The 26,965-nt window shown below is 36.0% G+C and overlaps 1 protein-coding gene and 1 non-coding gene across 3 annotated transcripts in view; one reads left to right on the top strand and one right to left on the bottom strand.

The window, feature by feature from the left end:
- The window catches only part of DIAPH2 (diaphanous related formin 2), a 1,070,037-nt gene that overhangs the window by 899,677 nt on the left and 143,395 nt on the right, over nt 1-26,965 (top strand). For both annotated transcript variants that reach the window (XM_040630182.1, XM_040630183.1), the window contains one exon: nt 3,245-3,340. In XM_040630182.1, coding sequence (XP_040486116.1) covers nt 3,245-3,340 — 96 coding nt within the window. The remainder of the gene's footprint in view (nt 1-3,244; nt 3,341-26,965) is intronic.
- LOC121103918 lies at nt 18,324-18,430 on the bottom strand. The gene has a single exon (XR_005836202.1). It is a non-coding gene; the product is annotated as a U6 spliceosomal RNA (small nuclear RNA).

The raw sequence follows: 26,965 nt of genomic DNA, 5'->3' as shown, positions 1-26,965 counted from the left end.
TTTTTTTTTTTTTTTTTTTTAACAGGACCATCTAACACACGCCTTCTCAGCAGGGATAGTATCACCCCCAAGGGGATAAATATTGGTTCTTGGGGAGGTGGGCAGAGAAAAATCTTAGATGTTACAATTGTTTGTGGCCCTCCAAAGGGCCACACTGTATAAACAGATATACAACACATCTATTGTATTAAATTTTAATGGTGGCGGGATTAGGAAAAAAGTGTCTAAAAAGGCTCCTCATGGGGAGGAGAAACTTATGGGAAAAAAAAGGTTTAGAAAAAGTGATCTAGCATAGTATTTTGATGAGTGTTATGTTCAAATAGCAACCATTAATTAAGTAAAGGGATTTATTTTTAATTCCTCTCTATATCATATTTCTTCCATTTTTAGCATATACACAATATAATTACATTAAAGAATTTTAATGAAATGACATCCATGTCATTGTTATAATTTTTAATGTTTTAAAATTTAATAATTGCATATTATTTATGTAAAATCATAAATACATACTGTTTTGTAGTTTTTTTCACTTTTATAGATATATTTATTTTTCTACATAGTCTTTATAATGACTGTTTTTATAAGAATGCATGAAATTCAGTTATACCGTGGTTCTCCTCTGGTTGTATTTCTATCTCTCTAAAAATTTCTTTCATATCTTCTATGCAATTCTGCTTCTCCTGAGTGCCTGTTAAAAATTGGGGTGCTCAGGAGTTGCATCCTATAGTGTCTTCTCATATAGTATATCAGGGTGATCTCACCCATCTCCAACAGTACTCAGATCTTTAGCTTCACTCCTTTAGACTTCACTCCTGGGTTCCAGACTCATATTTCTAACTGCTTACTGAATATCTCTACTTAAATATTCCTCAAAAAGTAATCACTTTCTCATACCTGTTTATCTCTGGTTATCTAGACTCCTTCCCTCACCCTTGATCTCACCTCCTCAGCCAGGTCTTATTAACTATATTAAGACCTTCAAAGTATCCACCCTCTCCATTCACTCTTCTATGCTTTTAGTTCACTCCTTTATCTCTTAGACAATTACACTATACTCCGAAGCTTTTTTCCGCCTTCTGTTACACCATCCTCTGAGTCATTCTCCACAGTGCTGTCCAACAAGTCTTTCTAAAATGAAAGTCTGATCAAGTCACTTCCTATTTCTTATAGCTGTGTTTCCCAATACAGTAGCAACTAGCCACATATAGGTAATGAGCCCTTGAAATGTAGCTAATCTGAAGTGAAATGTGCTAAAATAAAAACATGCTGGATTTCTGAGACTTAATTTGATAAAAAGACTGTAAAAATAAATATTTTGTATATATTGAGTTAAACATGTACTTAATATATGAAAATTGATTTCATCTATTTTTAAATTTTTTTAAATAGGGCTACCAGGAAGTTTAAAATTTTTTACACAGCTCACATTTTTGGCCTGCATTATATATCTATTGGAGAGTGTTGACTTACAAGATAATGCTCAAACCCATATCATAGAATTATGATCCTTTGTCATCTGGTCACCATATGCCTAGTCCATTTTGTCTTCTGTTAGCTGCATGCAAAGAGGGCTGGTCTTGGTGTCACATTGACCTGGGTTCATACCTGGGCCCCTCCACATGCTAGCTGTGTGATCTGGAACAAGATGCTTAAACTCTAAGTTTCAGTATCCCTAACTGAAAAACAGAGATAATACCTATTTCAGTGTGTAGTTGGATTAAAAGATAAAACAAATGTGAAGTGCTTACTGCCTAAAATTTAATTCTCCTAGGTACATCCTAGCCATGCGAAACTACTTTCAGTTCCTCTTTTCTTTCTATGGTAGAGAGCAGGTGATGGTTCAGATATGTCTGCAGCTTTAATATTTCTAAACGTGCATGATCCCCTCTCCCTGGTTAGTGACTGGGGTTCTACTTTCCTTTTATTTGTCCTGTTTTTACCAAATTTTGTACCTGAGAACCTCTGTGTTTCCCTTTGTTTTTATTTAATATCATGTCCAAGAGAATTCATTTTAAAAGAACAAATGATTGATGTAACATTGAAAAAAATCTCAAGTCAAATAAAGGGCATAATCAAAAAAGGTTTTGGCTTGTTCTTGCCCTGTAAGAGAATTTTTTTTTGTGATATGATACCCCATAGTCATTCTTTAAACAAAGTAAGTTTTAAATTCAACTTTAGAATAACACCAGAGACAGTTTTTTCTCCCTCACTCCTGCCTTCTTCTTCTCTTAACCCTTCTGCTTACAAATGTCCTCTACCCCAGACCCACACATTTAGCTACCAATCAGATTAACCACTTAATTAGGGTCCTTTTATGATCAGCTAGGCCAGATGGGAAGATGGGTCTCAGCTTTCTGTGGAGTATCCACAGTGCAGTAGAGTCTCTGGCAATAAATACCTTGAGACAGATGTTCTAACAAATCTTAAAAGTGTTTTTGATGGCCAGAATTGTCAAAGAGTAGGGTAAAAGGTTTTAAATTCATTTGCATTAGGAATTTCCATGTACATCTTTTGAATACTCTGCTCATGGAATCTTAACAGTTCTTTCCCATAGGAAAAATTTAGAAACACAACAGCATTCTAAAGGGATGATGAAAAAAAATTTTAAAAAATAAAAGGGATGGTGAGACTCTGGCTAATGTCTCTCCAATGTAAGATGCAGCCTTTCGAATGATGTGGTCACCTTTTCCTTCTACAATGTCAGCATTTCGAAATGGGTAAAGGATATGGATTAGGTAGGAATTGAATGCAAATGTGTTTTTGCAAATAGTGTCTTTTGAGATAATCGCAGATGATGGTTGAATGCTGAGGGTATTAATACAATCAGTGTTTAACCTTGTGTAACTCCGCTTCATCAAATCACGCCCTGCACGTTGATTGCATTAAGCCAGGTCATTGGTTTCTTGCTTAGGAATATCTTCTAAGAATCTTAACTGGAAGGCAGCAGTAGCAGTAGCTGATCAGCTACTGTTTATTTGCATACTGAGCGTGTCATCAATAATACAAAAGACAAGGTCCTTAAGTTGAAAGAACAGTGGGATTGGCATGAATTTTGCTTAATGGTGCATAATAAGCGAAGTAGTCTGTGGTGCCAGAAACTGACGGGATCCATTATATTTAAACAGATATATGTCTTTAATTTAGGGATATTATGTAAATCTGACAGGAGTTGTTCCCTTTATTTTCCTGTAGTTTAACTTTAATTGCTCCAAGATTAATTCTGATTTCTCCCTCCCTCCAGAGGGTGATGAGACTGGTGTGATGGATAATCTTCTAGAAGCCCTACAATCAGGTGCAGCATTCCGAGACCGCAGAAAGCGGATTCCAAGGAATCCAGGTAAAACTCATTCCAGTTTACATGGTATTATAAAATGTGAGTGTTCATAACCAAATACCACCCCCAAAACACTTTCCCCATGATTTTTTTTTTTTTAATAGTCAATCTCAGTTCATGTGTTAAGAAGTCTCAGCAGGCTTCCAGGTCTATGTGATCACAAGTTTCAACGTGGTAAAGGTATCTTCCAATAACTAGACTTTGCAAAAAAAAATTGAGAAATAAGCACTCCTGCTGTGTTTAATATTAAATTTTTTTTTAAAGATTTTATTTATTTATCCAACAGAGACAGAGACAGCCAGCGAGAGAGGGAACACAAGCAGGGGGAGTGGGAGAGGAAGAAGCAGGCTCATAGCAGAGAAGCCTGATGTGGGGCTCGATCCCGGAACGCCGGGATCACGCCCTGAGCCGAAGGCAGACGCTTAACCGCTGTGCCACCCAGGCGCCCCTAATATTAAATATTTTAATTGTTGTTTTATGTGCATGTGGTTTGGGTGGAACATGGTTTAAAACCATAAATGTAATTAAATCATTAAAAGTAATTGGCCCTAGGGATGTCACATTAGCTATTTTCAGGTAAGGAAACTGAAATAATGCTTCTTTCTAGAGGTCATTTTGGCTTTGTAGTACAATCTATACTGCATTCTCCATCTTAATAAAGAGAGGAGAGGCACAGTGGTATTAGAAAATTGTCTGTTTTCTCTGTTCATACCCTATGGCTGAGGTAAATAATAGTGCCTCTCAGAATAGCTCTCAGGTAGCTGAGCTATCCACCTCCTTTAAGGAAATTTCTATCTTTTTAGTTTATATCTTCTTCAAAGAAGAAGAAGAAATTAGGTGTATTGATTTTAAAAGTCCTATTCATGAGCTATGGAGCTATATGGAGAAGTAAATGAAAAAAGGAAAATTAGTAGTAAATATGTAAATTCTACTTAATTTAAACTAACATATATCATTAGAATAGAAAGTGGTAGCTCTTAAAACCATCGTACTCTGACTAACCAGTGAAAGAAATGGAGCCCAGTACAGTTGTCCAGGAAAGATTTTGGCAAGGATGAAATTCATGGCAGAAGACAATATAAGTTATATTCATCTTTTTTACATTTGGGTGAATTTGGATGGATATGAAGACACTGGAGATGGCCTACAAAAAGAGTAGAAGACTGGAGGAAAGAGGAGTAAAATCTCTATTTGTATGTTCGTATTAATTTTTTAAGGTTGTGCTACATAGCAGAATGTTAGGAGCACTACTGATCTGTAACTATGAAGCAGCCATTTCATCTACCCTCAGTCTTTATCTGTAAAATAAGAATGTTTTACCATGCTATCAGAGACCCCTTCCACCTCCTGAGGAAAATAGAAGCCTTCACTGTTTTTTCTTGAACTATCAGAATATTAACAGTGAAAAGCAAACTGAAATAATTTTTCTATCAATTCAGTTCTCTGTTAAGCAACTGATAAGTATAAGCATGTTATTCGGTACTATAAAAGAACTGCCATCATCTTTCTAGGCTGTTTATTTTTAAAATACATTTGCTAAGGCCCATGTCTGATTAGGCTCACATCTCATACTGACTCTAGAAAGATTGTACTGAGGAAGAGAGAGATCATTTAATGGGGTTGCTCTGAGTTTGGTACTCTGGTGACTATAGTGTCATCAACTGTGAAACACCAAGAATAGATTGACAGGGGCGCCTGGGTGGCTTGGTCGTTAAGCATCTGCCTTCGGCTCAGGTCATGATCTCCATGTTCTGGGATCGAGCCCCGCATCGGGCTCCCTGCTCAGCGGGAAGCCTGCTTCTCCCTCTCCCACTCCCCCTGCTTGTGTTCCCTCTCTCACTACCTCTCTCTCTGTCAAATAAATAAATAAAATCTTAAATAAAAAAAAAAGAATAGATTGACAAACTGCATAATTTTATAGTACTGATTCCAAGTAATCTAAATTAGGACCTCCTTTGGTTTATAGCTAGAGTACCTCCATGAACACACAGGGCCAAACATACCAGCCGATGCAGTAAAAAGAAACTAGAAGCAGACGGTGTGATGATTGGTAAAGCATCCTGAGCATCAGAGTTCCAGCGAGGAAGAGGGAGAGGCAGGCATAGAGTTGAAAAGTCTGCCAAAAACTCTCCTATTTGCTTGCCTCTTTCTAGAAGTAACAGAACTGAGGATTTTCCTAGATTTCTTCCTTGTTTCTGACTTTTCTAACTAGATCATCTTTTTTTTGCTGGCCTCCTTTTGTTTTCACTTTCCTAGGTACCTTATTTGGTTCTTTTTCAATGCCTTATTGACTTTATATTGTTATACTTTCCCTGTTCAACACCAGCATCCTTGCTTCTTTCCAATAACCTCCACTTCAACATGATGAGATAGAAGCAGAAAAATCAAATTATAAAAAAGGCTATTTTTATCAAGTAAAGTAAAATAAGAGGAAATAGCCAAGAAATCTGAAATCGGAGTGATTCCACAAACAGCAAAGATGTACTACTCTGCTTGCCATCTCCATTATTATCACTTACAGATGGAAATTATGGTATGTAAAATACAGAGCTCTACAATTGTGCTTTTAATTGCAGTGTTTTCAATTCCATATTTAAACAAAATGAGGTGGTGATTTATATTCTTCATTAGAAAATCAAAATTTTAGTACATAGTATGATTAGTTGCCTAAATTATAAAACTTTCACACTGAGTCTATGTCCCCTTCCCAGGATTTACCAAATTAGTCAACTCAGGGCTCCCAATAGTGCCTATAGCCCAAATACTGGGAGTGTTGTTTCAGCTAAGGGTCCCAAAAGATATTTCAAGGGAGGCTATTATATAAGGAGTGCTATTGAAAAAAATATTGATAACTAGTATAGCATAGGCTTCAACCAGTCAGAATGTACACAGGCAGTAAGTAGCCACTATGGTGGTACTAATACTAATACTGGCTGAATATAAACCCAGATTACAAGCTTTGTTAATACCAAACTCAGAGATTAGGAAATGAGCCCCTAAACATTCATTAATTTATTGTACATCTGTTCTGTGAAAGGTACTATGCTACACATGAAAGAAAATGCAGAAATAATTATGATTTTCTTAGTTATAAGACCCTTGTGTCTTGTGGGAAAGATAAACAGTACAGAAAGATTACAGAATAAGGCAGAAAATAATAGGTATTATGCAAGATCTATTAATAATATACTTTGTGAGCTCAGAGGAAGGAAATACCATGTTTTATTGGATATATCAGAAAAAGAGTCATGGAAGAAAAGGTTTTGAAGGATGACTGTGGATTTCAGCAGTTGGAATTAGAGGCAGGGATAGTGGGCAAATGAAATGTCATTAAGAAAAATACAGAAGTAAGAAAGTGCAAAGCATTTTGGGAGCATGGCAAATAGTCCACCTAGTAAGAAAATAGGCTATATAAAGTGTAGAAGTATGGAGGTAATTCTGGAAAAGTAGGTTGATGAGCACTGGGTGTTATATGCAACTGATGAATCACTAAATTCTACTCCTGAAACTAATAATACACTATATGTTAACTAAATTGAACTTAAATAAAATTTAAAAAAAAATAGGTTGGTATCACATCATAGAGTGCTTGAATAAGATACTAAGGTGGTAGCATATAATTCTTTAAGCAATGGGGATATATTGAAGGTTTTTAAGCAATATATGCTCAAAGCTATATATGAAGACATTTAATCTACAGGAATGTGAATGATGAATCAGGATTCCACTGTCATATTCTTAGTCAAAGGAGATAATTTAGGTGAAGAGGAGGAGTAGCCAGGCGTCAAAGATAATCCTGGGGTTTTGAATTTGATTAGCTAGAAGGACAGTGGGTTATGAGAGAAAGCTATTAAGATCAGGAAAAGGAGTGGTGATGGAAGATAAAGTAAGCTTTGGGAAGGTAAAACTGAAAGTGGCAGCAGAGCATTGAGGTCAAGATGTCCAGAAGTTTCTTGAAAGTATAGGTGTAGATGTCATCACAAGATGGTTGAGTTTGTGAGATTTCTGGTTATAATAGGGAAATGGAAGGGATTATTAGAGTGATTATTCAGATAAAAGAGATCCAAAAACAGAACTTTGAAAATGCCTTCACTTAGGGTCTGAAACTAAAACTAGCAAAGAAGATAGACAAGGAGTAGTTGGGCAGGTGGGAGGAGAATCAAAACATTGTTCTAGGAGCAAAGGAAGAGGGAAGTATTAAGAAGGCAGAAAAGGTGGGCATTTTCAACAATGACATATGCTATGGTAGAATCAAAAAGGATGAAGAACAATGATTTGCCATTTGGGAGTTTTCTATCAACTTTTTAAGAGCATCTTTTCAATATTTGGATGGAACTGGGAGCCAGAATGCAGGAACTAAGCACTGAGTAGTTTATGAGGTTGCAGGGATTGGTAGTATTCATTCAACAATTGAACAGTTTTATTGAATGCTTCCTGGGTGTCATGTACTGGTTTAGGTACTGAGTATGTACCACCAATCAGGACACTTTCCTCAAGGGGCTCACATACCTTTTGGGATGGGAAAACATGAATGTAAGCCATGTGATAAAATTGTAATGTGATTCTATATGTGTCATAATGAGATAGGAAACATATGCTTGTGCAGCACAGGAGTTTGAGTAACTTTCCCCACCCCTTCACCTCTCACCTGTTCATCCCTAGAATATGGACTATGCTTTCTAAGAGTTTGGTGGGTGAAAGGAACATCTTACCTTTCCTTAATAACCTAGTATGAATTTACCACCTATGAATTTTGCTGAATCTTTCTGGACCCTTTTTATGACAGCCTTTGTTAGCTCTCAGGGTAATAAGTTCCATACGTTTACAATCCACTTTGGAAAGAAATACCCATAAATATTCCTGACTTTGTCATTATAAGATCAAAGGTAAGCTTTGGAAGAAAAAGAAACACATGGAAGAAAACCTTGCAGAAGTGAAAACCACACTTAAAATAGAAATACACAATGCCAAATCTGTTTCATTACTGGATAGCTATAGATACTTAGAACTTGCTTCTCCTCTCTCAGCCAACTTGACTTCTTCATTCTTTGCCCATTACAAGTAAATATAAACAGTCTTCTGAGCAATAGATATCTAACTTAGCTATTTTGGCTATTACTAGATTTTGTCATATAGTTCCAGACATTTAAAAAAATGTATAAGAGAAGCATTAGGAAGAAATGAAACCAGGAAACAAAATAAATGTAATTTGGTTGTAGAACTACATGGGGCAACCAAGAAAACTAAATTTGAAAAAACACAAGAAACTCGGGACACACAATTATAGTTTTATGAATCAGCAAGATAATAATATAAATTAGAAACTCTACAGTCCTGAATGTCCACAATAGCTAAACTATAAAAAGAGCCAAGATGTCCATGGACAGATGAATGGATAAAGAAGATGTGGTGTACACACACACACACACACACACACACACACACTGGAATATTACTCAGCCATCAGAAAGGATGAATACTTATCGTTTACATCTATGTAGATGGAACTTGAGGGTATTATGCTGAGTGAAATAACTCAATCAGAGAAAGACAATTATTATATGGTTTCACTCATATGTGAAATGTAAGAAACAGCACAGAGGATCATAGGGGAAGGGAGGGAAAACTAAATGGGAAGTCATCAGAGAGGGAGAAGAACCATGAGAGACTCTTAAGTATAGGAAACAAACTGAGGGTTGCTGGAGGGAAGGTGGAGGGGATGGGGTAATTGGGTGATGGGTATTAAGGAGGGCACGTGATGTGATGAGCACTGGGTATTATACACAACTGATGAATTATTGAACTCTACATCTGAAACTAATGATATACTATATGTGGGTTATTGAATTTAATTGGCTAATTGAATTGATTTAAATTTAATTTATTAAATTGGCTAATAGAATTCAAATTTAAAAAAAAAAACGAGAAGCTCTCATTTACCATGTGAGAAGAGATGAGGCAAGAAACAATGATTAAAAAAAAAAAAGAAGGGGAAAAAAAACAAGCTCTAAGTATTAGGGAAAATATCTTTACAACAAAACCCCAAAACCACATTTTCCTAGGCCTTTCTACCTCACATAAATAACAAAACCCCAATTTTCCTGGTTCCTGGAATTTCTCAGGGGGCATTTTACAAACACAGCCACCCACCACTGTTCTTCTGCCTCCACCCATAATACCATGCATTTCCATGCCTGCTGTTTGCTATAGCAATGGGCACTCTCATGCCTTCATGATGCGAGAGTTTGACAGTGGTCAGTGGCAAAGTGGGGGGAAACACCTCTCTTTTCCTTTAGTGTGGCACTTCACCAGTGTACCAAGCAACACTACTTATGCCTCAAAGTCTTACATTTTTAGAGAAATAGCTTTCAGTTTTAAGTTAGAGACCCTTTGATCTCTACAGGATTTGGTCCCATATAGTGAGGTCCAAAGACAAGCCCATGATAAATCCCATGTAGCACTCAGTATCATCCTCATCTTTTGATGACCAAGTCCTATTGGAGTTTTGTGTTTGTTATTATTACTAGGTCAAGCTGGTCATTCATCCAGGCTGCTTACTTCTTTGTCCCTTAGGGTGAGTTATTTCCCATGAGGTTCCCCAGTCTTCTGTTTGTAAATGTTAGATTCTTGGACTAGCCAACTAACCCCATTTTGTCTATAGTGGAGTTATTATATTATAATATGCACTTGAAATCTAGTAAAATATGACATAATGCAAGCAAATAAACAAAGACATGGCATTCACCCAAATGACATTTATTGATCAAATACTAGGGGCCAGGCAACAGTGCTAGGACCCTGGGGTGTAAAAATGGATAAAGCACGGGTGCTAGCTTCAAGTAGTCACAGCTTCATGGGGAAGGCAGTTATATACACAATATAAATGCTATGATATACCTGTGTAGAAAATGCTGAAAGAGCAACTAGCTGCCTAGAGAATTTAAGACATTTTTCATAATGAAAGTGCTATCTGAGTTGTGTTTTGAATTGTGTTTTGATGAATAGTAGTTTACTTAGAGGAGAATAGGAGGAATAAGCATTTCAGATAAAGGAGATGGTAAATACATGCAATGAAAATAGGAAAGGGTGCAGTGGCAATGATGCAGACTTTGTTGCAACAGAGACCAGCAGAGGTTTTTAAGTAGAAGATTACATAACTACACACACACACACACACACACACACACACACACACAAGAGGGATTGAGGCTGGAAATAACAGATTCGGGGGGGCATCTGCATATATAGGGTTATAGAAACCTTTGGATCACCCAGGAAGAATATGTCCAGTGAGTGGTAAGTAGGCCAAGAATAGAGTATTTGGGAATTACAGTATTTAAGAGGCAAATAGAGGAATCAACAAAGGACACTGAGGGGAAAAAAATGGTTAGAAAGGGAAGAAGAGAAGCAGCAAAAAGTGACACCTGGAAGACTGAGGGTAGGGAGAATTTCAGAATGGAGAAGGTCAGCAGGGTCATACTCTGCAGGAAGTTAAGTAAAATGTTGGCTGAAAATAGACCAATGGGTTTGTCAACTAGCAGGTGACAGTTGACCTTTTCCCAAGCAGTTTCAGTAGAACAGTGAAGGTCAAGAGCAAGGTTCTAATGGATTAAAAAATGAATATCTTGTGTAGCTTAAATGCTGGTGCTTGAAGGAAGAAAAGTAAAGAGTGAAAAGATAAATTGTGTCTCTTCTAGAGATTCTGACAGGAAGCTCTAGACACTTACAAGGGTCTTGAATGGAGTTGCCAATCATAAATTAATATGTCTAGTTTCACTTATAATTATGTGGCCTTTTCCCCTCTTAATTCAATTGTATTTATTGAGCATATACTATCTGATATAGTTAAAATACTTCAGCGTGCCTAGTGCTTTACAAAGTTAACAAAGCACTTTCTCATTTATTGTACAATATTGATTCATAGTCATCTAATGCAGAGAGAATAGTCTCATAAATTAAAATGACAGACATTTGTGGCTTCATACAGAGAGAGAATAGATTGGGTGTTGAAGAAAGATATTCTTGAGTTAACTGGGTAGAAGCTGGGGGAGACATAGGGAGGGAGACAAAAAGGATGAGACCTTCTTCAGAAAATCTTTGTCAACTTTAGAGTTAACTGGTGTGCAAGTGGTGAAAGTCAGCAGTGGGTGGGTCATACTTTATGTGTGATTTTCTTGAGTTGAGGAAAGCAGGTGGTGGGGAAGTAGCAAATCAAATAATCCTTAGGCAAGCCACTTAGTGTTCTCAGTAGTGTTAGTTACCTTGATTACCTCTTGGCAATAACTACAAGGTAACTACTAGGAATCTTGGAGAACTGATCAACATTCAGGACACAGCTAAAAATATGAATAGGTAAGACAATCTGGGGAAAATAAATAGAGCAGTGAGCAAAAGAGAATCCTGCAGAGAACAAACATTTGTGGCACTGGTTCTCAGCCCTGCTACACAATGGACTCACTTTGAGAGACTTCTAAGAAATAGCTACATCCAGTTCCTCTCTGAACCAATTAAATCCAAATCTACGGAGTCAGAGCCTGGACGATAGTATGTTTTAAAAGTTATTCAGGCGAGGGGCGCCTGGGTGGTGCAGTCGTTAAGCGTCTGCCTTTGTCTCCGGTTATGATCCCAGGGTCCTGGGATCGAGCCCCACATCAGGCTCCCCGCTCAGCGGGAAGTCTGCTTCTCCCTCTCCCACTCCCCCTCCTTGTGTTCCCTCTCTACCTGTGTCTCTCTCTGTCAAATAAATAAAAATTTAAAAAAATAAAATAAAAGTTATTCAGGTGATTTTAATGTGCCACAAAAGTTGAAAACCACCAATTAATGGGACTAGCTTGGAAGCTGGAGCTCATGAAAAAGAGAATGAAGAGGTTGGTTATGGAGGTGTGAGGAGAAAAAAAGCTATTGTGGTGTTATTTTTCAAAGAGGAAAGTGCCAAATAGCATCAGATGTAGCCAAGAGAATCAATAAAATAAGGATTGGAAAGGGGAGTGTGTTTACAGGGTTGGGGTGAGAAAGGCATAGAAGCCAGATTGCATTGAGTTCTAAAATACTGTTAATTTTTAAGACCATTTAATTTAGTGTCTTCATTTTTTCATCAATAAATGTGAATTTTATGATGAAGCATGTACCTATATTAGTTACATAATTTTGGGGTTTTGTTTTCTTTTTATTTGTGGAAATTAAATTTTCCTTTTGGGACAGTCATATGTATTGATTAATAAGATCTAGGTTTGCATTAGGGAAGCTGGAAACAGAAGATTACTATGTGGTCTATCTTTGATTATTCTTTGACAACTAGAGAACAAATTGAACACAGACCACTTATGCTCTATTTATATGCAAAATTGTTCTAAGCAAGCACTGATGATGTTCTCTATAGAAATTTCAATCACTTTTACTTGTCTTTTCTGCTACACAATATAATCAGCTCTGCTGCACATTTCTTCATTGGTGATCTCTGCAGGCCAGTAGGAGATAAGGTCAATTTCAGTTGATTTTTTTAATGGGAATATGAATTTAGCAGGCTTCCTTTATATACTGGAATGTGGGGTAAGTTAGGACAAGCAATTATTATGCAGCAATAAATTTTTCTTGGTAGTTTTAAATCCATGTCAAAAATTTACGGACATGCTAATGTTAGTAGTTAAGCTCACATAACCACCTGCTTATTTACAAACCCTCAATTCAGGAAACAATTATTGGGACCCTATATGTCAGGTGCATGAGACCACTCTAATATGAGCAGACACTGTGCATTTGTAACTACATTAACTGACAAGGTATTCATCAGACTGTAATAAGTACCTTAAATTTTCTGGAAAACTAGCTGCTTTCAAAATGAAAAGGGAATAGTTGTTTTAATCGGTGGTTGTGATTATGGACTTATTTCTCTCATATGGACTCAGGGGTATATTACTGTGTATTTTCCTGAACGGGGATAAGAATTTGTAAACTGTCCAGCCAAATTCCATCTGCTGCCCGAGTGGGCAAAGGCAGCTAGATTCACCTGGAAATGAATGTACTCCCTACCCATCTTTTAATTTTTGTGAAACCTTTGGACACACACTTCTCTTGTGTATTACAATGTCAACCTTACTCCTGGTAGTTCTTTTCCTTGTGTCCATTAAAATGAGAAGAGGAGAAGGTAAAGGAAGAAAGGAAAAGGGCAGTGGGTATCTTAAGCTCCATAGTACTCTTTTGAGATTCAGGTTTTTCTATTATTCATTGGTATTCATTGCATTTGCAAAAACATGAGCTAGGAAACCTTGAACCTAATATAGCGTTTCACCTATTCCAGGAAACCTTGTAAAGTTATGCTCCGTGTCAACCCTCTTAAAGACATAGATGATACAAAGTGTTAAAATACTACAAGGCTTATAACTGTGTTTCACTATTAAAAGATGATGATTTATTTTTAGTACCTAGCACATAACTTAGTATAGTGCATGCTCTTGATAACTGCTTGTTGAATACTTCGCAATTATCGAAAAACTTGAATCTGCATTAAATCCTTTTCAATATATTGTATCTGAAGCTATCGCTCAAGTTTGAAGTTCAGGAGATGAAAGAAATAGAAATTTCATTCTACATCACTATAAATGGAATTCCATTAACGCTGAGTTTATTTTATGGGAAAACTCAGATGTCCTATGCATGTTACCTTCACATGACCTTTCTACTAGTAATATTTAGGTTTGACAAGTAAAGAAAAATTCTGAGTTTATATAAAAAACAAACAAAATATAACTATATGTCATTACTCTTATTCTTACATCCATTGTGCTTGCATTTGACTGCCACCTTTTTGTCATTCTCAACCCAAATCTCAATTTGTTTTACTCCTAATGCTTAAAGGGCAAAATTCCTAAATACTACTAGAGAAAATACAAGAAAAACAGAGCCTTCTGTTTAAGTTCTACATATCTTCTCATCGGTCTTTGTAACTATGCTCTATAAGACGGGAAATAGACAGAAGTTAGTGACTCTCTTTAGAATAAGTGTTAAGTAATTAATTGCTTTTCCAGCTTTCTCACAGATTTACTCAGGAAAACAGATCTTCTGAAGTTGAAGGTTTTTATCTAGTATGTATGAGTTTCTAAGGACTTGAACTGTTAGAGGGACTTCTAGAATCTAGGGTGATATTTTCCCTTTCCACTTGGGAAGGTTTTAGCTTGAGATTGCTTAGGGTTATTGGTCTGTTCTATTGTTTGTCTTGCATAGATGTGCTATATAGCAAGCAATACAGTACTCTGTGGGAAATGAACAGGTTTTTTTTTTTTTTATTTCATACATTATTCACAACTCTGCAGTGATTTCTGAAAGTCAGTGTATGTGCCAGACACAAAGAAATGAAAAAACACAAAAACAAGGATGTGATTTTCATGTTTGGAAAGTTTATACTATTTTGTATGGATTTCATCTTTATTGAAAGTTATAATGGCTGTTATATTTTTAGCAGACTTATCACTATTAAAAGTGTGCAAGTCTATCTTATTAATGAACTGATTAAATATTTGGAGCTAATCTATGAGGGGAGTTTACATCAAGAGGGATAAGCAGTATGACTTTGTGGATAATCCAGTGTTTATTTTAGTCATATTTGTGACGTCATTTCAGTTGCCTATATCACTACTACTGTAAGTAGCAGAGGTAATGAAAGATGATTATGTTTTATACATAATTGTGGATTTTATTGTACGTAATTGTGGATTTTATTGTCATCAACAGATAGTTGGCATCAAACATGCTTAAACTAAAAAGAAAAAGTTCTTTTTAAAGAATTTTTCTGATATGAAGTTTTCATTTTATGGTCCAAAATTAAATGAACTCTCATGTACTTACAGAGAACATTAAAACAAGTTCAGTTAATAGTCCTAAAAATCCACAACATGAAGGTACCAAGAGGATGACCATCTTTAGTGACTGGGATAATGGTCCAATACAGAAAATAAATTTAGAAATAAAATTACAACGTAATGAGTTTCTAGGAAATTATTAGAGGATGTTTTCAATGTTGAATTCAGGTAGAATTAGATTAGAAAAGACAAATGGGAAGAAAAACGTCACATCTTGCCATTTGAATTTTTTTTTCAGTTGCCACAAATAGTATTGATCACTTCACATGGTTCATTTAGAACTTCCTGGCAGAGGAAGATGCAAAGCACTGAAAAAGGATTATGGTCAAGTTGAATGCTGTCCACACAGATTCTATGCATTATAGATTATCCTTATGCTTCCAGTTTCTTAACTTTTTTCCTATTTACCATGCTTTGTGGTCCTGGGCCCTTTGCGCACCACTTTCCTCTCTTCCCTTCTGCTGGTTCAGAATTGTGTTTTATCTTTTTATCTCTCTTGCAACATTGTTTCCCACTGCCATTGTCCCAGTCACATATTAATTGTGAGGAAGAAACAGTGACAGAAAAAATGAGGAATATAATTGTGTCAGCATTATTTGAAGTCTGTCTTAAGACTCAGCATTCTATCCCTTTTAGCAAAACAAACAAGACTGACAATACTTAATGAATAAATTCTTTCTTACTTTATGTAAAATTGTTCAGGTCTTGGTGTCAGGGAGAGGTCAATGAAGGATATTTCAAAGGGACAGAGAAAAGTTCCTGGATGGACTCTTGGTTCCCAGACTTTTTAGGATTATAATGTCATCACTGCTGGAATTTGTACGTTCGCCTGGTACTCAGTAAAGCATCAAACAGAAGATGAACCTTTTGTATACTTACAAAAATTATTTCATTAATTAGTATAGAGAGTTGTGAAATGACTACGTGATATTTTGCTCTCAGAATGTATACACTCTGAAAAGAAAACATTAAAGGGGAAAATACCTTTTCATAAAAGTTCCTCAGACCACAATGGGCAGTTGGTTACAGTTTGACAAGTATAAACGTATTCAGTGAAAAGTATAAAGGTTGGGATTTCAGTAAGTAGGGTAGTTTTAGTAAGTTTAGTACTTAAAAAAAAATTTTGTCTCTCCAAATTCATTCAAATAATGTATTACATTTTACTCTAATAGGTCATAATGAAGTTCCACACTAAGGAGAAATCTTTATAATTAAGGCATGTAAAACAAAATATTTTTTGAAAGCACTTGTCTTATGAACTAATTGATACATTAATTTTTCTCTAATGTCTTGAAAACATGCAGCTCTGCTCATTCACTTTTTTTTTAAACTTGGAGGCTAACTCCAGTAAAAGTGAGACTCTGGAGTGTGCACTTTACCTGTTTTTCCAAACGAAAGCGTGGCCCTTAGAAAGGAGCATCTTCTATCAATCATTATTTTTTTAAAGATTTTATTTATTTGAGAGAAAGAGCATGAGCACAAGAGAGGAGCAGAGGAAGAGGGAGAAGCAGACTCCCCACAGAGCAGGAAGCCCCTGCAGGGAGCCCCGTTGATCCACAATGTGGGGCTTGATCCCAGGACCATGGTGGGATCATGACCCGAGCCTAAGGCAGATGTTTAACCGACTGAGCTTTCCAGGCGCCCCTATCGATCATGATTTTTAATCAAGTCATGTGGAAGCTTTTTTATTATGCATTAGGCATGACTGTTTAAACTACTACTTAACTTCCATTCTTGACCATCAGATATGTTTTGTTCTCCTTGTTGATTTGGCTATAAAAGTTAAATATGGCAAAGTTTTCTTTAAAAATTGGACGGGTACCTGGATAGCTCAGTCGGTCGAGCATCTGCCTTTAGCTCGGGTCATGATCCCGGGGGTCCTGGGATTGAGCCCCCGCACGGAGCCCGCATCCGGCTCCGCGGGGAGCCTGCTTCTCCCTCTCCCTCTGCCTGCTGCTCCCCCTGCTTGTGCTCTCTCTGTCTCTGTTAAATAAATAAATAAATAATCTTAAATAGATAAATAACAAAAATTGGAAAAGAAGCCCAATTTTGAAGTATGGCTTCTTTTGGCTTCTTTCCTGGGGTCTGGAACATGTGGAACATGTCCTGGCATAGTTGAAGGTAAAAAGGGTAGAAGTTGGGTAGAATTCATCACAGAATTTTATTTCCTGTGTGTCCAAACCTGCTTTTATACCAATCAGCTATGATTTTTATTCTAGCCTTAGGGTATGTGATTATTATTACAGGGAACCATTCCTGAAATATTTTCTTTCTAATATTAGTTGAAGCAAATTTCCTTGCAGTGCTAACTCTTCTTTCATGTTTTTTTTTTCCCTCCATGTGCTGCTTCTTTCCACTAACCTGCTAAATCTTTTGCAGAGGAATTAAATGCAGTGTTTCTAGAAACATGAATAGCTTGTGCCCTTTTCTGAGTGTCCTACTTCAGAAATATTGCAGCTGCAGTGGCATTATGTGCCTCCGTCTCTTCCCGTTTCTCTCTGCAGGGAAGTTCCTGCTTTAAGGTAGACCCAAGCTCTTTTATTCCTGGGATTTTTCTCTTCTAAATGATATGAATGCTTCAGTCCTGTTTTCTAAAGCACATTGTTTCTTTGTTCACTTATTTCACATCGGTTGACTATGCAGCTTGTAGGAATAATGGGAAGTGGACAAGAGAATATAAATGAATAATTACAAATCAGTCTTTCCTATTAGGAAAACAACCCAAAGAAAGGCTGTATGAATATAATCACAGTAACGTGATTTTAGAGATGACACACAACGTATTTGTTACCTGTGTATGTGATACATTATCTCTACAGGCCGTAAGATGTCAAAAATGCAGCTAAAATGAAAACAAGCCACTGGTACATTTTTCGTGATCCTTTGTCATAGGTCTCCATTGCTTCACATGAAAAGCTCTTATTTGACTTGCATTTGGGGCAGAGAGTGAAAGGATTTTGCTGAGAGTTGCCTTGTTTAACCCGCTCCCTCCAATATATTTCTTTTATGTGATTCTGCCACTTTCCTTTCCCATCCACTTGTCATCTTATTTGTTTTCAATCTGAATATCACACTAGTTATGAAATGGCCACAGCTTTTGAAGTTTATTCTGCAGAGCTCTAAGTTTTATCGAGAAGAAAATAATTTTCACAAATTTGTGTGTCATCCTTGTGCAGGGGCCATGCTAATCTTCTCTGTATCATTCCAGTTTTAGTATATGTGCTGCCAAACCGAGCACGGTAATTTTCCAAAAAAAAAAAAAAGCAGGTTATTGAACAAATTAGTTAAATCCCATTCAAATAATAGAAGAAGGCAAACTTGACTTATTCAACTTTGACATCTAATTTGAATCTTTCGTGCCTGCTGTCCTCCTGAAAGCTGCTACTACTTGTTAAATTTGAATAGGAGAGAACAAAACAGAGATAGTAGAATATTACTTCTTTTCACTAACTTTAAATTAATTTTAGATTACACAGAACTACATCTTCATTATTAAAGAGAGAAATTCAATATGTACTCCAAAGTGTTCTATTCTTCTAATTCCTTTAATAATGTCAGGATTCTGCATCAGAAGAACAAGGGCACTAATATTTTCTTATGGTATATATCTTTTTCTTTCTAAACCAACAAAGTTAAAAATTCTTTTTTCTCATGTTTATGAGTCTTCTTTGGCTAATTGAAACAGAATTCACATGAATAATTTATATTACTGACTATCTGCCACTTAAACATTCATGGAAGGAAAAATAAAGTTTTAAAATAAAAAGAAATAAGCCTGCTTTGAAAAGATTATATATCATTAACAGTGTTTGTCATTTATGTGTTCCTAAATAAGCTAATTTTGAAACATATAAATGCATTAAGTTGGAAATGAATCTTACTTATGCTAGCATTGGTTATGTTTCATGGTTAGCACTGGTGCAAGCTGGTAATTTAAAAAACCTCCGATTTTTACTGCTATTTGTACCCATCTGTGTCAACTATACAAAGGATAAAATAATAATCAAAGGACTGATGGCTTATTATAATAGCTATTGTGCCTTAAATATCTTTTACACTTTGACATTAACTGTCTCTCTCGCCTTGGTATCTACTTTTCAAAAATCTATTACCCATTCCTGATACTATTTAACTGGGGTTATTAGTCCTTTGACAGTACTGCATGCTATTGACAGTATCTTTCAATTTGCTTAATTTCCTGACATTTTCTATGTTAATTTTTTGACTTTGGGATCTTTAAATGCCAGATTTGTGCTTAAAATAGAAAAACCCCTCCACTAATAAGATTTAGTCATATCACCTGAGTACTACACAGTTATCCCAGATGTAATAGGGAGAGATAAAGAAAGGATCACAGATAATAAATGTGCCCTGCTTTCTCCACAAAGTTATTACTGCAAGCTTTAAGTCTCAGCTTTTATTGATAATATAAATATGGGTTATGTAAGGAAGGCTTATACCTATTTATAATAGCATTCAGATCTGGTTTTAGTAATTGCTTTAGGCCAAACCACTCCATAAACAGTCCCAAGGCAATTTGAAAATAGGTATTTGTTACATAATCTTTTTTATTGCATACTCATTTTATGATTTTTGTAATTAAAGTAAAAAAAACTCAATAGTATTTCCTGGTTAACTAGCAGGTAAACAACTTTATACAATATAAATGTATTTTATCTTGTGAAACAACTGATGGTCATTCAAAAGGAAGATAGGAAGGGGTAGGAGAAGGTAGTATTTTCAATTGGGGACCAGGCTTTTAACAAAACAATTCCTACTATAATCCTAGAGAATTTCATCTGACTAAATCCCCACTCAAATGACAAGCATGGAGTGAGGGCTATAGTCAGAGGAACAAAGGATGGGAGGACCTATATCTGAATCAGTCACCCCATGGTGCTCTTTAGAGGGACCCATTATGCCCTCCATTAGCACCTCTCACCATTGCTTTGAAAATACTTGGCACTGAATGATGCTGTATGTCTTACATTGTGCTTGCTAAAATTGCTTATGCAATTTCAGTTGGCTACGGTATTTATCATGTTCTGGCCTCAGCATTATGTAGCATGGTTAAGCCTATAAAGCAGCTGCTTTTTCTATGTGTGTGTATCAGGTGACTATTATGTATTGTGCAGAGATCAGTTCAAGTTTGAGTGCTGAGGCATCTACATGAAGGATAGTAAAGCTTAGGCTTAAAAAAACAGACTTTTGTGCTGTTCTTCAAATTCAACATTGCCTATATATATATACACATATATATGCCTATATATATATATACACATATGCCTATATATATACATATATATATATAGGATATATAGGATACATATAGGATACATATATGTATATATAGGCATATGTATATATATGTATATGTATATATATATATATATACACACACACATATATATATCCGGTGAGCACAAATAAATCTGTCTTCAGTGTTAATAGAAGTTGCACATGGTTATCAAGAGGTAAAAATCTTCTAAGACGTTATAAAATCATGTTATATAACTCGGTTTTTACAATGGTTCAAATATAGGGGGCACTTGTATGTACCGTGAATTAGTATATATACAGTTTTTAACCTACAACACCCTTAAAAATGGCTCTTGAACTGTAAATTTGGTTGGTTTCCTTTAAAGTGTGTAGAGGTCTAGAGGATGAATATTAATTATAAAAACCTCTGAAAATTAGACTTGGTAAAATGAGCTGTGTTGTGTGAAACAGCTCCTGCTTTCATTGATCTGCTCTATTGTTTTTTAAATTTCTGTATCATTTATTACTGCTCTACTCTTTATTTTTTCCTTCTCCTGCTGTCTTTAGGCTTCATTTGTTTTTCTTTTTCTAACTCCTTTATGTGTAAGTATAGGTTATTTGAGATTTTTCTTGCTTCTTGAGGTAGGCCTGTATGGCTATATACTTCCCTCTTAGGACCACTTTTGTTGCTTCCAAAACATTTTGGACCATTGTGTTTTCAATTTCATTTGTTTCCATGTATTGTTTTATTTTTCTGTGATTTCCTGGTTGACCTATTCATTTAATAATGACCTATTCATTGTTTAGTAGCATGTTGTTTAACTTCCATATATTTGTGGTCTTTCCACATTTTTTCTTGTGGTTGACTTCTGGTTTCATAGCATTGTGATCAGAAATGGTGCATGGTATAATTTCAGTCTCTTTGTATTTGTTGAGGGGTGTTTTGTGACCTCATATGTGATCTGTTCTGGAAAGTGTCCCATGTGCACTTGAAAAACCTGTGTATTCTGCCATTTTAGGATGGAATGTTCTGAAAATATCTGTTAATTCTATCTGGTCAAGTGTGATATTCAAAGCTATTGTTTCTTTGTTCCTTTACTTTTTTAAAGATTTATTCATTTGAGAGAAACAGAGAGAGCAAGTGGGGGGAGGGGCAGAGGAAGAGAGAAATCTTAATCCGTTTGTCCCATAGCCTGACCTGAGGCTTGATCTCACAACCTTGAAATCACAACCTGAGCTGAAACCAAGAGTCAGATGCTTAAACCACTGCACCACCCAGGCCCCCATCCTTGTTTATTTTCCATTTAGATGATCTGTCCATTGATGTAAGTGGGGTGTTAAAGTCCCCTACTATTGTATTATTATCAATGAGTTCCTTTATGTTTGTTATTGCTTTATGTATTTGGGTGCTCCCAGGTTGGGTGCATAAATGGTTATAATTGTTAGATCTTCTTGTTGGATTGTCCCCTTTATTATGATATAGTGCCCTACTTCATCTCTTGTTACAGTCTTTGTTTTTAAGTCTAGTTTATCTGATGTAAGTATTGCTATTTCAGCTTTTTTTTCACATCCATCCCTCATTTTCAATCTGCAGGTGTCTTTAGGTCTAAAAAGAGTCTCTTGTAAGCAGCATAGAGGTGGGTCTTCCCCCCCCCCCCATTCTGACAGCCTATGCCTTTTAATTGGAATGTTTAGTCATTTATATTCAGAGTAATTATTGATAGATATGTATTTATTGCCATTTTATTACTTATTTTGTCATTGTTTCTGGAGATTTTCTCTGATCCTTTCTTGTCTTTGTCACTTTTGGTCTCTCCTTTGCACCTAAGGAGTCCCCTTTAATATTTCTTGGAGGGCTGGTTTAGTGGTCACAAACTCCTTTAGTTTTTGTTTGTCTGGGAGACTCTTTATCTCTCCTTCCATTCTAAATGACAGCCTTGCCGGATAGAGTATTCCTGGCTGCATATTTTTCCCATTCAGCACTTTGAATAAATCATGCCACTTCATCTGGCTTGCCAAGTTTCTGAGGAGATATCTGCAGCTAGCCTTATGGGTTCTTCTCCTATAAATTAGAGACTTCTTTTGTCTTTCTCCTTTTAAGATTTTTTTTTCTCTTTATCACTATATTTTGCAAATTTAATTATAATATATCTTGGTGTTGGCCTGCTTTTGTTGGTTTTGATGGGAATTCTCTGTGCCTCCTGGATCTAGATGTCTGTTTCCTTCCCCAGATGAGGGAAGTTTTCAGCTATTATTTCTTCAAAAAGTTTTCTACCCCTTTCTGTCTCTTATTCTGGGACTCCTATGACACAAATGTTTTTTGTGTTTTTCGCTTTTTTTTTTTTTTTTTGCATTTGGTGGAGTCACTGAGTTCCCTAAGTCTGTCCTCGTGTTGCATAATTTTTTCTCTTTTGTTCAGCTGCGTAATTTCCATTATTCTGTCTTCTATGTCACTAATTCATTCCTTTACTTCTTCCAGCCTACTGTTCATTGCATCAAACCTGTTTCCTATCTTGTTTATTGCATTCCTCATCTCTGATGGATTCTTTTTTATTTCTTATATCTCTGTGGTAACGGTCTCACTGTTGTCTTCTATTCTTTTCTCAAGCCCATTGAGTATCCTTATGAGCATTGCTTTAAATTCTCCATCAGGCATATTACTTATATCTGTTTCACTTAGGTCTCTGGCTGTGGGCTTATCTTTTTCTTTCATCTCAGATAAATTCCTCCATCTTGGCATTTTGTGTTAGTTTCTGCCTTCTTCTTTTTGTCAGAAAACCCAGTGATGTCTGCAATCCTTCAGTGTGGCCTCTTCTCTCCCCTTAGTTGTGGAATTTGTTCTGTCCTTCTTCAGGTTGATTTCTGGGATATTTAGCATGATTTGATAGTTATCTAGTTGTGTTCATGGGACGAGACAAGCCTAGGATCCTCCTACTCTATCACCATCCTGGTTTTCTGGGTTTTTTTCACCCCCAGTAAATATGAAACAACACAATAATACTGAGGTGGTGAGTATGTCGAGACCCACCCACAGCAATAAAAAGTGATCACTAATATGCTGATTCCAGTGGAGGAAATGAACTAATCATCAAAGCAGATAACATCTTACAAGGAAAAAGCGTAGGATTCAAAACTAATCACAATTGGTCTTAGTCAAGTAAAAGTTATGTATGTAGTTGAAAAAATCAGAATGAAGTGCATCAAAATATTAAGTCCTTGTAGCTATATCACGGTACTATGGGTGCTTTTTACTTTCTTCCAACTTTTCACAATACTCTTTCATAACCATGTGCCGATTATATCATCAGAATAAATAACATAGTATTTAAAACATTTTTTAAGATGAAAAGGAACTTTAAATGCAGAGTAGTTCTGCTCTATTTAAAGAAGAAATAGACACACCTCAAGTATGCCCCGAGGACCTTGTTGGATTTAGAGAACAGCACAGTATTTGATGTTAATGATAATTACGTGAATCAGCAACGATGTATTTTCTGTAGATTTTCTTTTTGTATGCAGCAAAATGTATATCTGTGAAATATTTCTATAAAAATGACTAAGACAAAAAGTTTTGGTATTTAAAATTTATAAACCCTCAGCTATCCAGATCAATTCATTCTCTGAGTTTTCTGGATAGTGGAAATCTTATTTTAGGGTTTTCTATTTTAAAGTGAAATTGCTCTATAGCTCTGTGTCCTATTAAATTATGCAATATTATTATATCTAAGCTTCCTCTCCTAAGTGTCTATAGCTATTTATTGAGGCATTATTCTCAAATGCCCATGGAAACAAATGTTTAAGTGATTGTCTTTATTCTTCTGTAAATGGCCCAGTTAGATGCTAGAGTATATCTTATTTTCCTCAAATGTGAGGTTTTTACTGCTTGATATTGTCTTTGTTGATTGACCCTTGCTTTTTTGGACTTGCACAAAGTAAGAGAAGAAATATTTACATATTTCCCAACTGTTGCAGACTATTAAAATCAAATCATAAATTATTCAGGCTATTTTGAAAGCTTCCTGATAAAAAGTATATAACATAAAGAATACAGTATTTAGAATCATATCTCCCTGCTAGTTGTGTTACAGTTGAAGCACAGTTGCTACTCAATCCTGTCCTCTTAAGGATAAAATCACACAATAACAACAAAGCAAAATAAATGCTAAAAGTGAATTCATTTCCTGTGGAAGAATCTAAAGTATTATATATTCATCTTTTCTGTATAAAGTATGCTTGTAGAATAATTTGAGTCTTCATTACTGCTTAGCAATCTCCTTATCCATTGTTCACTAAATCACATGCCTTGGTAGTTGTTCCAGATTTGTTCTATTCCCTCCAATCCCTCAAACTAAAACTCACACCCTACAGGCTCAGTAAATTACCTTATGTTCCAAGTTCCCTCGTTTTCTTTCAGTACCCCTTCCTGAAGCCCACGTTGTACTCCTCATCTCACTCCTCTTACACCCTTTGGAATCATGCATCATGGGTTATCCTCTGTTTCTTTTCTTCTTAATGTATTGCTTTAAATTGATTTCCTTTTCCTACAGAAATGCTGAGGTCTTTCTTGTATTTTAAAAGTAAATTTCAATGATAAATAAACCAAGTAATTAATAAATGAAAATATATCTCCAAGCTACTATCTTATGTCTAGCTGGGGAGAAAAGACATGGCCACACCAAAGAAGAGATATGTATATATCTATGTGTATATATGATATATGAATTTGTATGCAGTGACACCCATAGACGAACTTATATGGCTATTGAGAACTTGCCTCTCCTGAGTGGTTGGTTTAATTGGAATTGCTTCATCTGTTGTGAGGCCTTGATGGTCAGTCAGTCCGTTTTTCCTCTTATTCTTTATTGTGAAATTTTCAAATATATTCAAAATAGAATATAATTAACCCAGCATCTAGCTTCAAAAGTGATCAATTCTTGGTCAATCTTGTTCTGTCTGTACTCCCACCCCTGGATATTTTCAAGTAAGTCCTAGACATTACATTTTTTCATCTGTAAATAATCCTATATGTATTCACAAAATATAAGGATTATTTCTAACGTAACCAAATAATATTATCGTATCTTACAAAAATATTTCCTTACTAACAAATATCCAGTGTTCACATTTCATGGTCTAATGTGCCCCCCCCAGCCCCAGTTTGAATCAGGAACTGAATAAGATCTATTTATTATTATTGTTCTTTCCCTTTTTTAAGATTTATTTAAGATTTATTTATTTATTTGACAGAGAGAGAGAAAGAGCACAAGCAGGGGAAGCAGCAGGCAGAGGGAGAGAGAGAAGCAGGCTCCCCACTAAGCAGGGAGCTCGACATGGGGCTCGATCCCAGGACCTTGGGATCATGACCGAAGCTGAAGGCAGCCGCTTAACAACTGAGCCACCCAGGCCCCCCCATTGTTGTTCTCTTAAGTCTCCATTTTAAATGATGACATCTGTCTTGTATTAGTTATCTGCTACATAAAAAATTACCCTCAAAATTTAGTGGCTTAAAATTACAAATATTGTTATCTTAAAATTTCTGTGTCAGGAATCTGAGAGCAGCTTAGCTGAATGATTCTGTCTCATTGTCTCTCTTTAAGTGGCAGTCAGGAAGTTGTCCAGGGCTGCATCTGTGGTCTTGAATCTGCTTTCCAGCTCACTTCACCATATGAGCCTCTCTGGAGGGCTTTTTGAGTCTCTTCAAATATGGCCGCTGGCTTTCCCAAGAGTGAGTGATCTAAGAGAGAGACAAAGAGCAAAGAGGAAGCCACAGTTCTTTCTATGTACTAGCCTTGGAAATGGCATAACAACATATCTGTCATATTCTGTTGGTCACACAGACCACCCAGAAACAATGTGGAAGAAAACTACACCAGAGCATGAATACCAAGGTTTGGGGATAATTGGAGTGGTCATCTTAGAGGCTAGCTACTATACCGCTTCATCTCTTTTTTTTTTTTTTAATTATAATTTTCCATTGTTATTGTTGAAGCAACCGGGTCATTTGTCTGATAGAGTTTGTGTTTTTATTATTTCATCCCAGTGGTGTCATTTACATATATCTTTACCTATCCCCCACCCCATATATTTTCTATAAAGTTAGATGTAGAAGCTAGATCAGCTTTGGGTCCCATATTTTTAAGCAAGGCATCCTTATTGTTGTTGGTGTGTTGTTTTATAATGGGGCACATGATGGCTGGTTGACTCTTAGTGTATCAGCAGCCACTGATGATCATTACCTAGATCCATTAATTCAGCAGAGTGATATTCTATCATTCCCTCTTTTTAAAAAATTGTTTGTAATACCTCTTTGGAAAGAAATGTCCCCTCATCAGTTATTTGGTTACATTCAGGTATATTTCAGATAGAGAAGACAGGGTGAATCCTTGATTCCTTCTCTTTATTCATCAGTTTTCAAAATGACTTATCGGTTCCCTAGCATCCCCTAAAGGTAACAAGTGAGACCTGGGAACCACCATGGATACGCTAAAGCAGACTATCTGGGGATGGGTTCTAG

This window comes from Ursus maritimus (genome assembly GCF_017311325.1).
Source record: "Ursus maritimus isolate PB19 chromosome X unlocalized genomic scaffold, ASM1731132v1 scaffold_X1, whole genome shotgun sequence".
In the NCBI taxonomy this organism is placed as follows: domain Eukaryota; kingdom Metazoa; phylum Chordata; class Mammalia; order Carnivora; family Ursidae; genus Ursus; species Ursus maritimus.
This window is presented reverse-complemented; position numbering and strand designations above follow the sequence as displayed.